The following is a 13,947-nucleotide window of genomic DNA, read 5'->3' as shown; positions in this document are numbered from 1 at the left end:
GAGTGTCAAGATAAAAAATACATTTTCCACAGGGGATAATAAGTCAAGTGATTCTAATTCAAGCAGCATAACCTCCCAGTCCTCTCTTCCTCTCTACGAAGAGCTGCACCCTCTGCCTTCCCCCACTGAAGCATGTCAGCCTGCCACATGGATACCGTGGGACATCTGGGGGACTGCCACTTCATGGTGAGGGCTCTTACTACTAATATGAGGGCCAAGTCTAAAAACTTTCATCTTACCTTCTGCGCCTTTTTGCGTCTACGGAGGCCTATGAGGCAGTTCAGAGCGTCGTCCGGGACCGGGATTTGTGTGACTTCGCTCAGAGTGGCGGATTCCCACCCAGTAGTCTCGAAGGCAGGGACAGGACCATAGCATATGAAGGAAGTCTGCCTCATCTCCTTTACAGCAGGGGCAGCAATGGGAGGATTCTGGGAGCATGCGATGAATCCTCTTAGGGGTAAGGTATGATCTATGAAGGACCATCGTCTGGATGAACTTCAGTTTCGCGTTACGCGACACTGTTTTGGGGTGTTCCAGCATGCATTTCCAGGCCTTGTCTGTAATTTAAATTTTAGAGTCCTCGGACCATTGCGCTCTAAGGGGCGTGAGTGCGATTGCTGCATGTGTCCGAATACCTGTGTATAACCAACGGACCAGGTGCCCCCCATTTCCCATGTAGTATAAGAGGTATACCAAGTTATGTTGTGGGGGTTCACTCCGCTGTGGGGGCCCAGGCGTTCCTAATATAATGTGAAACTGTAGTGTGTAGTAAGTAGAAGCGTGGTGATGCGCCTGTGGCCTGCAGAAAAGAGTCATGATAGAGTATGGTACCATCCCCAAAGAACGCTCCAATGTCCTCCACCCCCGCCTCTGTCCAGTCCTGTATCCTGGCCTTCGTGAGTCTGCCTTGTGGTGTGGAAATGCCCACGAGGGGTATGTTCATTGCGTAAGGGGTCGCTGGGGAGATATACGATAATGCCTTCCACCAGCATTGTAGGGAAGTCTTCAGTAGGGGGGGCTTATCTACAGGAATCTTGGCTTTAGGCAATAGTAGTGAGTGCAGCTCGTCCCTTAAGTGGTGTATACCCAATCTGCTGCAAATTTCTCCCCGCAGTCCAGTACGATAGCCACTGGAGCTGACTGGCATAATAGTAGGCCCTGAAGTCGGGAACTCCCAGGCCGCCACTTCGGGTCTCCAGTTGGAGCTTCCGCAAACTCGTCAAGTCGTCTGCGGCCTGTGACCCAGATGAGGTTCAACAGTATAGTATTCAGTGTGTTGAAAATGGACAGTGGAAGAACAACGGGTAAGTTTACAAAATATAATAGGCGAGGCAGCATCTCCATCTTCGAGATGGCGACTCTCCCCATCCCCATCCCCATCACCAATAACGGCAGAGAGGACCAGAAGACCACACTGGCACAAAGGGCCGTTATAGCCCGCAGTATGTTGCCCTCAATTTGGTCCGCCTGCGTTCTGTAGACTTGAATGCCTAAATATTTAAAGGTGGTGGGGGCTACCGATAGGGCGTAGTCACCAAACTGCAGGTTATTTGGGTATGGTGTTTCCTGAAAGAAGTAGGCTGTAGATTTTCCCAGGTTTATAGCCAGACCCAAAAGACGTTCAAAATTGGCAAAAACGTCGGGAAGTGGGGTATTGTCATCTGTCAGATCCCGTAAATACAAGAGTATGTTATCTGCATAAATGCAAATTAGGTGGTTCACACCATCAATGGGGATGCCAAGCTGATCTGCCGATCCTCTAAGTGCTATAGCAAGGGGCTCCAGCGCAAGAACAAATGGGGGGGATAGCGGGCAACCCTGCCTTGTGCCCCTATGGATAGTGTATTGATCAGAGCTGTAACGACCTGTGCGTGCTCTGGCTGTGGGGGGATTTGTATAATAAACAAACCCATTTGAGATATGTGTCCGGGAACCCAAAACGTTGCAAAGTTGCAATCCTAAAATCCCAGGAAAGGGAATCAAAAGCCTGCCGAAGGTCTAGTGCTATGCATCCCGCAGACTGGTAAACATGTGGAGTGGCCTTCATGACTTAGTGTAACCATCTGGTATTAAGGGATGTGCTACGGTTCGGTAGGAACCCACATTGGTCACTGTGTATGAGTGTATTAAGATATGGCTGTATACGATTAGCAAGAGCCTTACTTAAAATGTTATATTCAGTCGCTAGCAGGGAAAGGGGTCTAAAATTAGACCGCTCTAAGCCATCACGTCCCGTTTTGGGTATCGATGTGACCAGTGGTTGCATGGTGGAATGTGGTAGATGACCAGTCTCAAAGACAACTTTGTATACGGATTCCAGTGTGGACACCATGGTCTCTGAGTATGCATGGTAGAACTCAACTGGTAGCTTATCAATCCCTGGTGCTTTGTTACGATTCAGGCCCTTAATGGCAGCTCGAATTTCTTGTTGAGTTATGGGGCCAACTGTCTTTTTGTATGTCTTCGGTGGATTACCGGAAAGGGAAGATTCTGTAGAAACTCTGCTATAGAGGAGCCCTCCACGGGAGTAGGTGGTGCGTAAAGCGTACCAAGGTGATCATGGAAGGCTGTGTTTATTTCTCGTTGTGTATGGACTATATGCTCGGCAGGTGTACAAATTCTGGTTCTGCTCGGGGGATCTGGTCTATCCCTAACTATGTGGGCGAGCAGCGAAACCGGACCTGTAGGTTTCCGTGTGCTTCTGTTGTAAGAATGCTCTTTGATCTATTGTCAGTGTCTCTAGTGTTTCAGCATGGTCTATACGGGCAGACTGCAATTCCTCTTTTTTTTTTTTTTCAGGGTCTGTCACCGCCTCTTGTTAAAGTGTGTCCATCTGTTCGATGCTCAGTAAATGTTGGTATGTCTCCTGTCTGACCCCACCAACTGTCCTATCGACGCCCCCGTACCACCACTTTCAGGGTGTCCCATTCAATTAAATTAGAGGAGGCTGTGTTCCAATTTTCGGCTAAATAGTGTTGGAAAGGGCTGTGCGAAATGGAGTCTCTTCTAGTAATTGCGGATGCAACTTCCAGGTGGGCACTGGGATGGGCATATTACCCCAGTTAAGTGTAAGCTCTAGGGGGTTATGGTTGGAGAATGTTTTTGCTAGATATGTGGACTGGCATACCTGAGTGATATTGGATCTAGAGCAGAAGAACCTATCAATTCTGGTATGGAGACTATGTACTGTAGAATAAAATTAATATTCTTTGTGTAGGGTGGAGGCATCACTATGCGTCAGAGCGCCCATCCATCAGCCCATGTAGTGAACAATTCGGTCAATTTGCTAGCGTTCGTACCATGTTTGGGGGATGTGACCTGTCCAGAGCAGTGTCCAATACAGCGTTCCAATCTCCTCCCAGTACCCAGGGGATACCATCCCAGTCCACTAATGCTGCTCCCAATCAATGTTATAATTAAACTTGTCAAGGACTGTATTCCCGTCTTAACCAATCATTTGTAAGAGATGTCCGGGGTCCCCGCAAACACATAGCTCAGTTTGCATCTAGACAGAAGTAATCAATCCATATCACTGTAGTAAACAATTCGGGTCCCTATATTAATATACAGGCTATAGCAGAGTGATCATTTTTGTATGTACAATTATGAAAAAAGCATATGACGGGCTCCGGGATGTGGAGCCCATGTTGTCCATAGAGGCGAATACCAAATAATATTTCCGGGATCATTGCAGATGAGTTCAGAGTGCTGTCCTCCGAATCTGTGGGGATTTTGTTTGAGTCTTCACGGAATGCCCCGGCAACCTCAAGGGCCCCTTCCTGGTCATGACTTTGTTGTTCGTGCAACGGACCGGTGCCACCTTTGCTCTGGTTGGAGTTCTGGGATCAACGGGAGCCCAGTTTAGGGAGTTTGCCTGAGCCCTGCGTAGAGAGGTCTGAGTGGCTGAGCTGGCTAGAGCCGAAGCACACAAATTCCAGCCATTCCTCGGCATCTGCTGGACTCTCGAAGAAGTGAGTTTTCTTGTCGTAAATAACTTTCAGCCGGGCAGGATATAGAAGTGCGTATTTGAGTTGTGCTTTCTGAAGTTTCTTCTTTACCGCTTGGTAGGTTGATCTCTGCCTCTGTACTATGATGGTATAGTCGGGGTACAACGATATACGGTGGTTTTCAAATTGGATTAGTGCTTTTTCTCTCGCTTTCTGCCACAGGACGTCGCGGTCCCTATAATTTAGGATCTTTACTATCAGAGGGCAAGGCGGTGCACCAGGCGTGGGCAGTCCAGTTGGTATTCTGTGAGCCTGTTCGACGCAAAAGTATGTTGAAAGTCCCTCAGGCGCCACATGGTCCCTGATCCATGCTTCCATGAATTCTGCCGCCTTAACCCCTTCACTGCGTTCCTGCAGGCCAATGATGCGTATATTGTTGCACCTGTTCCTGCCCTCCGCGTCTTCCACCCGATCCAAAAGGCTTGTCATTTATTGTTGTAGCTGTTGTAAGGCGGACGAGTTTGTTGCAACTTGGGGGGGTGGGGTCAGGTCTGTGACCGTGTCTGCCAGTTTACCATGGTCTACCCTGAGTAGCGTAAGGCCTGTGGTGAGCGTTCCAAGCTGTAATTCAAGTGCCGTCCTAGAGTCTCGGATCTCCTCAAGTATTAGGTCCAGCTTGTCGGGTGGTCCCTCTGTAGGCTCAGAAGACGTTGTCCCAGGGGAGGAAGGACGCCTGGAGAGTTCTGTCATGTTGGAGGGGGGGCCTGTTCCTTGTTGGCCCTCCAGCGTCTTCGCCCGGACTCTATCCATGACGTGGGTTCTCAGCTAAGCGCAGTACAGTCCCGTCTAGTGGGTGAGCTGGAGGGCTGTCGGCTAAGTTCTGGGCAATTGTAGGAGTAAGTCCCGTCTTCTCAGTAGACGTTGGATATGCGTTGTTGTTGAAACCCTGTGGTCTGGAAGGGAGGACTAGTGGGTGGAGGGGGGGGGGGGGGGGAATTTCCACCTTTCACGTGGAGTCAACAGGGTAACCCCTCCTCCACCGCATCCAACAGGGTTGACTGCCAGCAGGGTTGGATTGTATGATGCCGCGTTAAGTAGGTCAATGCAGATCCGTCTTCGACGGCTAGTGGCGCAGCAGAGGTTGTTTGGTGATAACGCCGGTTGATTTTGGCTGTCCGTGTCCTTTTCTGCATATGTACAGCGCAGCTCAGCGAGACCCTTCTCTTCTTTTCGGGTCATGGAGGTGCCCCAATGTTAGTGGTGTAGGCCCCACCCTGGGGAGACATGCACTATGCTTCTGCAGCTCCGTGAGGGTCAGCCCTATAAAGTATAGGGCTTCTGGTGTGATGGCACTCTGCACTGTAGGGAATCCCACTGCACTCGCCAGGCGAATCCATAGAAGTTCATTGCCATACCCCCGGGGCCTTCAGCCTGTGTTTACATTGTCCAAGCCACCCAGTCCCAGAGTTTTAAAGGAAATATCCAGCCGTGCACTCCGGCCGACTGCTGGACACAGGGGCGAGGTGTATAGGTCAGCGCGGGATAATGCAGCGCTACCACTCACCGCACCGTCCCTCGATGGGTCTCCTGAGCTTGCCATCACCTTCCTCTCGTCTGGTGCCCCCGGGGCGGCGCCGCCAGCAGGCCACGCGGTCGCCCGCAGCCACCACGCAGGGGGTCCCCTCACGGCGTGCCTGCCCCTCTGCGGCGCAGGCAGTCCAGGGAGTTCGTCACTGTGAAGGGCGAGGGGATATCTATGTCTTCAGGCTTGAAGCGGGCCTCGCACAGCAGCGGACAGAGCCGTCCGCGCGGGCCTCACGGCAGGTCCTGGCCTCCACCCGATCTCAGCGGCGAGTAGGCCCTGGTCCAGAACTCCGGCGTATCGTAGTCCCAAGGTTAATTCAAGGCACTCTGCTATGCTGGGGACTCGGGCGTCTCGATATCCATGTCCCTGATCGGGTAGTGGCTGGGGATGACGGTGCAGGATGAGTAAATCCCCCCCCCCCCCCCCCCTCCCCCCTACCAAGGTCCAACCGCCATCTTAGGCGGCTAGCCACCTCTAATCTGTTTGTTATAAAATGTAATGCCAAAGGGAGTAGTAGGCCTGATTTGTTTATTTTTTTGTGTAACACATGTTAAAGCTAATAGTCCTTTAAGGGTGTATTATTAAAATACAATGGTTAAACTTGCAGACGTGCATTTTGTTACATGAATTCTTACATACTACCTTTGTTAGCTAGGATTTTGAGGTTTATTAATATTTTTGACAAACACTCAAGTAGAACAAGTGTACTGTAATAAATATTGCTAGAATCTCTTCTTAATACTGACCGACTTGTGTGTGTGTGCCAGGATCTTGTAATTAAAACCAATTATTAAAAATACATACAGGATCTTTCAGTCGGCAGTCTTGTGCCATTGGTCTTTTTGTGTAGTTTACTTTGTGCATCCATCTATGACAGAATACAGCATGGGGCAATTGGTTAGCCCACTTTAGCCAGTGGCTTTCTTTGTGAGTGAAGGTATTTGTCTGATCACATGAACACATCTGCCTGAAAATTAGTGTGCTAGTGAACCAGTCCTTAAGTTTTCCTTTTTCTCTTTCTATAGGTCCCCTTTAATTTTTCTTTTTTGGTTTTCATTTTTTAGGGCATGCTACATATGCCACGAAATGGTAATGGGCAGCTTGCTTGCTCCTCGTTTAATCTTCCGTGCACTGCATCCCGTGCAACCACTGGCTCTACACCGGGGAAGGGGGGGGGCATCATGGAATGGCATTTTCCGTAGTGCATCATTGTTTTACTATTCCAAAATGGCTAACACTTTGGTTGTGAAGGTGGAGGCCATGCTGGAACTTTAAAGCTACAATACACTATGTCCAATGGAAATGCACGACCGGCATCCGCTGCTATGCTTAATTTTTGTTGCTGCAACCATATGCCTGCAATGTTGAGGGCAGCTTGTATTTTTTTCTATTTTTCTTTCTTGTTGCATATGTTATGGAGTTTGTGTGTAATTTTGGTTGTGCAAGTCAGTGGGTGGACAATAGATACATGAGTGCAAGGATTTGTGATAGTGCATTTATGGTGACCTAAGGAGTGCCTAAACACATTTTTCAATTGAAAGGCAATTTCAATTCTAAGCCAGATGTACTGGCATTGACAATTCTTGTTTCCATTTGTGAATGGGTGGAATGTTTTATGCATCCTTTGGCTACAAATCTTTAACAATGAAACACTATTTACTGTTGTGTGGAAGTTATGTTCCAGAAAGTTGCCCTTAGACTAGGGTCCAACCGTTGAAGACTGTCCGATGTAAAGCAAGTAATTCATGATTTGCATGAAGATCATCTTTGCTCCCAGACATGCCAAAGTGGTTGTAGTCACACCAGTCCAGGTTTGCTTCTGTTCTTTACAGGTAAACCTCCTCTGAGATATTTGTGCTAGTACACTTCATATTCCATTTGACTCCCGCAGATCTCCATTGCTCTAAACCCTCTTTTCATCACTAGTTCCTTGACTCACATCTCACTGCTGCAGTAATTGGCTTTTGATGAGGGTTTTTGGCTTTAGTGGCATTTCAATGTTGTATAAATATTTAAGGTGTTAATACAGGGTTATATATATGTAGTAGCAGGCTTAAGGCTGAGAATTGTTACTAAGTACATAGTCTGCAGCATGACAGTGGTGCAGACCATGTCTACAGTGTGGAGTATGGTAAGTGTGTGGTTGAGCATGCGACTAGGGTGGTTGGGCATACCTGTGGAGTGCAGACTGGATACAAAGGGCCCCATCTGTAGGTGGCACTGATGGTAATCGGGGATGGTGATGTAATTTGAAGTTTGAGTGTAGGACACAGCTAAAGTTCGAGATTGGAATAAGCAGAGGGCTGGGCAACAGTTTGGAAAACTAGGATGAGTTTGTATTTTGCCTTGCTCTCTGCTTGGGTCAGTTTGTCTGGTGTCTGAATGACTAGGGAAGGATGCATTGTGGGATACTAATCATGTTTTGAGGCTTAGGAAGAGTATTGATGAGGTCCAAGTTGTTAAGGTGAGTAAAAAGTAAAGTCTGGCTAAAGCTTGGGAGTTTGGAAAGGGTGGTAGCTTCCAGAGTTCATTGTTGAAGTGATGGTGGCATGCACATCAGACTTCACCTCCTCATGTAATTACTAAAGTCTATGCATGGGTGAGAAGTAATCGTGACTTTCTCAGTCTTTGCTTCCTTATTCGACAGTTGTTCACAATGTATACCATGTGACCGGTTCTGTTCAACTGACTCCAGCTCCAGAGTGGGGAGAATTTTTGGACCAGCCTGGATTTTTGAGTTAGTGCTGTTGGTTATACCCACACATTAAAGTATGTAAAACCTAGGTTGAGTAGCGACATCAATAGGTCTGCTGTGTTTCATATCTTGCATTGCACAAAAATAGAATGAATTGTCGCTTTCTTATTTTAAAAAGACCAACAATGATGTCTTTGTTTTTACACATTGTGGATGTGTTTAAATCGGTGGTAACTTACTTTTGCCAGTTTAGAGCGTTAATACATACTCTCCACAGAGAACATTTGTCATGCTTGTTCATTCGTGCCTGTTTTAAGAGTTGGGGAAAAAGAAGCATGCCGTTTAATATTTGCTTTGTTCATTCTGTCGTTCCATCTGGCTCCTTCCTCTATCTGGCCTTCACTTCATTGCTTTCCTTTCTCCTCTGTAGGCACTGATGTTCTTTACATCGGCCCAGTAAAAGGTGAGTCCTTGCTGGGTAGGGTCTTGCTTTCTGTCTGAGTCTTCAGCTGTTCTTTGCTGTTTCAGAAACTTACTTTTCTATGCTGAACTGTTGCGGTTACAACATTCTTTGAGAATTGCTTGGAATTTTATCATGGCGGCTTAAAAGTTGCGTTTTCCTGAAATAACGTCACTCTTTTTGGAAGGATTATGGTAACTTTATAAAGGTGTTCATGAAAGGAAACCAGTTATAAGTCTTCTGTTGTAGAATATTGAATGTGTATTTTACCATGTATGTTGTTCTCTACACAGAACACTAGGTAGATTGGCATTAAAAAAAATATTAATCATCTATTTTTTTTTTCTCATCACGATCAGGGAGCATATATTCAAGTCCTGGACTATATAGCAAGACTATGACACCAACTTATGATTCTCGCGATGGAAGTCCACTGTCTCCAACCTCTGCCTGGTTTGGTGATAGTGCTCTGTCAGAAGGCAATCCAGGGGTGCTTGCTGTCAGCCAACCCGTTGCATCTCTAGACATCTTAACAAAAATGTACAAGCCACAATCACTTCTCGATAAGGCAAAGATCAATCAAGGGTAAGTAAAGAATCCTAGTTATGTTTTAAGATGTGCAAATGTTTTGGTTTGTAAATCACTAGGCCGGTATAAGTAATTTACCTCTATTCATGACTGATTATCAGTCATCAAATGAAACACAAAGTTTTGGGCACATATTTTGTAGGGGTTAATGCCAGTGATGTCTTCGTCATCCGGGGAATATTTGCTGCCTCTTTTACTGTGTGTGAATTCGAAGTGGAATTTACCTTTGCAGGCGTTGGGAGTGATAGTTGGTCTGCTGACTTGTCCGTGCTGACTGCGGCGCAGACCCTGCCAAGAGAATAAACAGTTTCCTAACCTTATACATATTCAGTGGAACAAGAAGAGCAATAGCGAACCGGGATAGCCGCACTTCCCTGCTGTATTCCCTATGTGCTAGATCCAAGAGTGTTTCTGGTTGGTGTGCACATGCAACACCTGCACCTGCCGTTCTTGGGTGCCAACTGCAAAGCAGAGCGAGAACTACACCAGAATTTGGAGTGGTGCACTGCCCAAGTGGTCAGTTCAATAAGTGAGTTTACATAAAGTTGTATCAAAGTTCTTTATTTTCAGTCATCCGACAAAACGGAGTTCCAGCCAACGTGTTTCGTTAATATCACAATGAACTTCTTCAGGACAATTGTTGTAAGTTTGGACTGCAGGAGAGAAATGTTCTTCATGGAGCAGTGTCCTGTGGTCGCGTGGTGTGATTCCGCTCAGTTGAGCTCGTCCGGAATCACTAGAAATCCAGCGTCAGTACCGCTGGTTGTCCGTGGGGGAATTATGGCCTCCTTGATAAGGGCCAAGGTCCGTGGGATCTGAGATGGCAGCACGCCTGGATATGTGACACAGACCGAACCGGGACATATCCAGGCGCGCTGCCATCTCGAATTCCACGGACCTTGGCCCTTATCAAGGAGGCCATAATTCCTCCACGGACAACCAGCGGTACTGACGCTGAATTTCTAGCGATTCCCGACGTGCTCAACTGAGCGTAATCACACCACACGACCACAGGACACGGCTCCATGAAGAACATTTCTCTCCCGCCGTCCAAACTTTCAACAAACTCCCTGAAGAAGTTCATTGTGAAATGAACGAAACGCATTGGCTGGAACTCAGTTTTGTCAGATGACTGAAAATAAAGAACTGTTTTTTGATACAACTTTACAAGTGAACTCACTTATTGAACTGACCACTTGGGTAACGCACCACTCCAAATTCTGGTGTAACCTTATACATATTGCAGTGATCGTCATTACTACAATTATGATGGCGACGACTGGCAGGTGACTGCAGAAGCCAGGAGAGCACACAGGGGTCCACTCAGTGCAATCCTGAAGTTTCTCAGCGTTTGCGGGTCACCGCGGATGTCGTAAAGAATTAGCCTGTGAAGTTGGTGAAGTATTACTTGGCCAACAAGTACTGGAAGCTACTGTCAGGGCTCATGCCCAGAGGATTAGCAGCAGTGCCATGCACTGAGTCAAACAGGCAGACGTTGGCAAGAGCCGCTGTGTTGGGAGGAGGCGTGCGAGTATTGTCTAGTGGTGTATGCCCATAATGTGGCTGATTCTAATTCCATTGTGAACTTTGACTGCTTATGTGCATGAGTGTTGTGGCCTAGTCGGTCATCATCCTACATTGAGGAACCAATGTAGGCATGTCTCAAAGGCTTAGGCTATGGGAGTTGTTTATCTTATGAGTGTGTCTCGCTCAGCCTGAAGTCCACAGTGTGTTTTCTGTAATCTGTAAGTGCATGCATTGGAGATGCATACAGGCATGCCACAATTGATATTGAATGCGGCGATGCACACGTCTTGGTTATTGGGAGTATTTTAAAGATTTAGCGCAGTGGCACGCACAGTCCAGCTTTTCATTGTATATTCAGGTGCGTCCTTTCCCAGGGTGACACGCACACCATTATGCTAAGTTTTTTTTTTTATGTTAAACAGTGCGGTGGCGCGCACACCCATTTGATAGTGATATTTTTTTTGTTGATCATGTGGTTTTACATGCTTTTACTGTGTTGGGCTTATGCCATTTTGATCAGTCTCTGGTTTCATTTTTTTTGGGGGGGGATGAGAATATTGTGCAAACGTCATCAGTAGTGTATTGGGTTATTAATTTGGTTTTCTTTTTGCTTTCTGGTACGTTCTTTTCGAGCTTAGTCTACACTGCATCCATTACATACATTCTGTAGCACCACCACTGTCTTTCCTTGAAGTTTCTGGTAATCCTTCCATTGCATGCGCAAACTGGTATGATGCTTTTGTAACATACTTGGGAGCCATAGGAGCGTCACATTATAGACCAGAGAAAAATGTTTACTATTACACTCTCTGGGGTTTGAAGGAGGCGTCTTTTTAAACATGTATCACCATTGGTGAGAGCTCAGGGAGAAGACATTGACGAATATGTGGAAACTGTAAAAAAGCTAGAATTACATTTTGATGTTTTGCAGAGTTTAGTGTTCATCAGACATAAGTTCTTTAAAAGAGGACAACGATCTGGGGAAGATGTAGGCGCCTTTGTTTCAGCACTCAGATATATTGGTTTCTGACCAGTTGCTCCATGAACCTCTCAAATGGACAGTCTGAACTCAGTTTCCTAAGTGTTCAGTTAAGTCTATTCAGCAGAAATTCTTATCTATGGGAAGCCAGTCTCTTGAAGAAACTATCCATACCGCAAAGAGCATCGACCTATCCAAAGTGTCCAAGGAGTTAGAAGACAAAAGTTATGAGCATGTTTGTGGAGTTAGAGGCAAGGAAGTAAAGTCTAATGAGGATCCACGTAGTGAAAGTAGATCTTTCTTTAAGCAAGCTAACATCTGTTTTAGATGTGTTAATTTTTCTCATTTGAAGGGCAGCAAAGGGTGCCCAGCAAAGAATGACGTGCAGGGCTTGTGGCAAGATAGGTCATTTTGATAAAGTTTGCCAAAGTGGGAATTGTAGTGGAGGTGTTACTCAGTCAAGCAACGGTTATGCCAATCCTTCTGGCATTGCGAATGTCTGAGCTGGTTTCCAGAAGATCCAGAGGGAATCCATAATAAAGAGGAGTTGAGAGAGAGATATGGTGATGGTTGTAGGCAAGGAGACAAAAAAGTGAATTTTTTAGTGGAGTCCGGTGCAAGGATAACCATGATCACTTAGGAGATGTTTGAGGAAACCTAGGGCAACCGACCTTTGGAACCACCAGACAGGGCTCCTGTCTCATATGAAGGGCAGAAGATAGAACTGGCTGAGTTTTTCGAAGAAATCTTCTAGTTCAAAGGTAGGAAAATACTTGGCAAGGTATATGTGGCTATTAAAGGGTTATCAATTCTTGGGTGGTTCCACCAGTGTTTGTTTCAAATGTTCTTTATTTCCTGGCCTGATAATCGTTTCCATAGTCCATTTCACTAATTCTACAGAAAACATTCAACAGTTTCCTTCAGTCTTTAGTGATCCGTTGGGTATGATTAAAGATTTTTCACATCCGATTAAAGTAAAAGATGGTGCCATACCAGTCAAACACAGGCTTATAAGTATTCCGTATAGTGTAAGAGACAGTTTGGAACAAGAACTGAGGGAGTTGTGTGCAAATGGCATAATCGAGCCGATTGAGTCATCATTGTGGCTTTCGCGTTTGGTTGTTACTAGGAAAAAAATGGCGATTATGCAGCCTGAATAAAAACATTTGGGTTGACTCGCATCCACTGCCAAAGGTTTCAGAATGGTTCAGAAAATTAGATCTAGCATCAGCTTACCACCAGGTGATCTTGGAGCCATCTTCAAGACACCTTATGGCATTTGTCTCCCATTGGGTCTTTCCAATACTGTAGAATGCCATTTGGAGTAGGGTCAGCAGTGGCTGTTTTTCAGAGGATTATGTGTCGTATGTTGAAGGAGGTCAGCGTTGTTGCTGTTTTTCAGGATTGTCTTGACATATGGCGAATCCAAGGAGCAACATGACAGAACACTATTCCAAGTTCTGAACATTATGCAGGAAAAGGGTGTTGTACTTAAAGTGTTTTCCTAAAAAAAAGAAAGTTAAATATTTGGGACATGTGTTCTCAGAACATGGTGTTGAACCTAGACCAGGTTTAGTAAAAGCTATTGTAGATAATACAGCACCTACGGACAAGGTTGGGTTGAAGTATTTCATAGGTCTTTGCAAATTTTATTCAAAGTTTGTGCCAGACCAAAGTTCAACTTCTCACCAACATGTTAAAAAGAAATCTACTGTTCATATGAGACTAAGGTTGTCAAATTTTTGATTGGGTGAAATCTCAATTGGTTGGTCCCAAAATCTTGAAACCTTTCGATCCTAAGGTTAAGTGCACCATCATGGTGGATGCAGTGGGTTTGGGCGCTATCCTCACACAGACTAAGTGTTGAAAATACTTAGGGATATGCCTCAAGGTTTTTTTTTTAGAGGTCCAGAAATCAATTACTCGGTCATTGAGAGAACTATTGGCGGGCTATCGGGAAGTTTCACTCTTACATTGGGGGGGATCACTTTATCCTGTGCTCAAACCAGTCGTTTGGTTCTATCTTGTCTGGAAGCAAGATCAAAGTGCACACACCAAGGATCGCTAGATTATCTACAAAAAGTCTGCAATATGATTTTGAAGTTTCTAACATTTTCCAGAGAACAAGAACGGTAGAGCAGATTTCTTATCAAGATTTCCTATTGC

The 13,947-nt window shown here is 45.8% G+C and overlaps 1 protein-coding gene across 4 annotated transcripts in view; it reads left to right on the top strand.

Moving 5' to 3' along the window:
* FERMT2 (FERM domain containing kindlin 2) overlaps nt 1-13,947 on the top strand; it is a 601,536-nt gene that overhangs the window by 326,632 nt on the left and 260,957 nt on the right. For 2 of the 4 annotated variants that reach the window (XM_085626841.1, XM_085626842.1), the window contains exons 5-6: nt 8,658-8,690; nt 9,047-9,272. In XM_085626841.1, the coding sequence (XP_085482967.1) occupies nt 8,658-8,690; nt 9,047-9,272 (259 nt within the window). The remainder of the gene's footprint in view (nt 1-8,657; nt 8,691-9,046; nt 9,273-13,947) is intronic. The other 2 variants (XM_085626843.1, XM_085626844.1) reach the window with 1 other exon arrangement.

The sequence above is a fragment of the Triturus cristatus genome, chromosome 9 (assembly GCF_964204655.1).
Source record: "Triturus cristatus chromosome 9, aTriCri1.1, whole genome shotgun sequence".
Taxonomy (NCBI): domain Eukaryota; kingdom Metazoa; phylum Chordata; class Amphibia; order Caudata; family Salamandridae; genus Triturus; species Triturus cristatus.
This window is presented reverse-complemented; position numbering and strand designations above follow the sequence as displayed.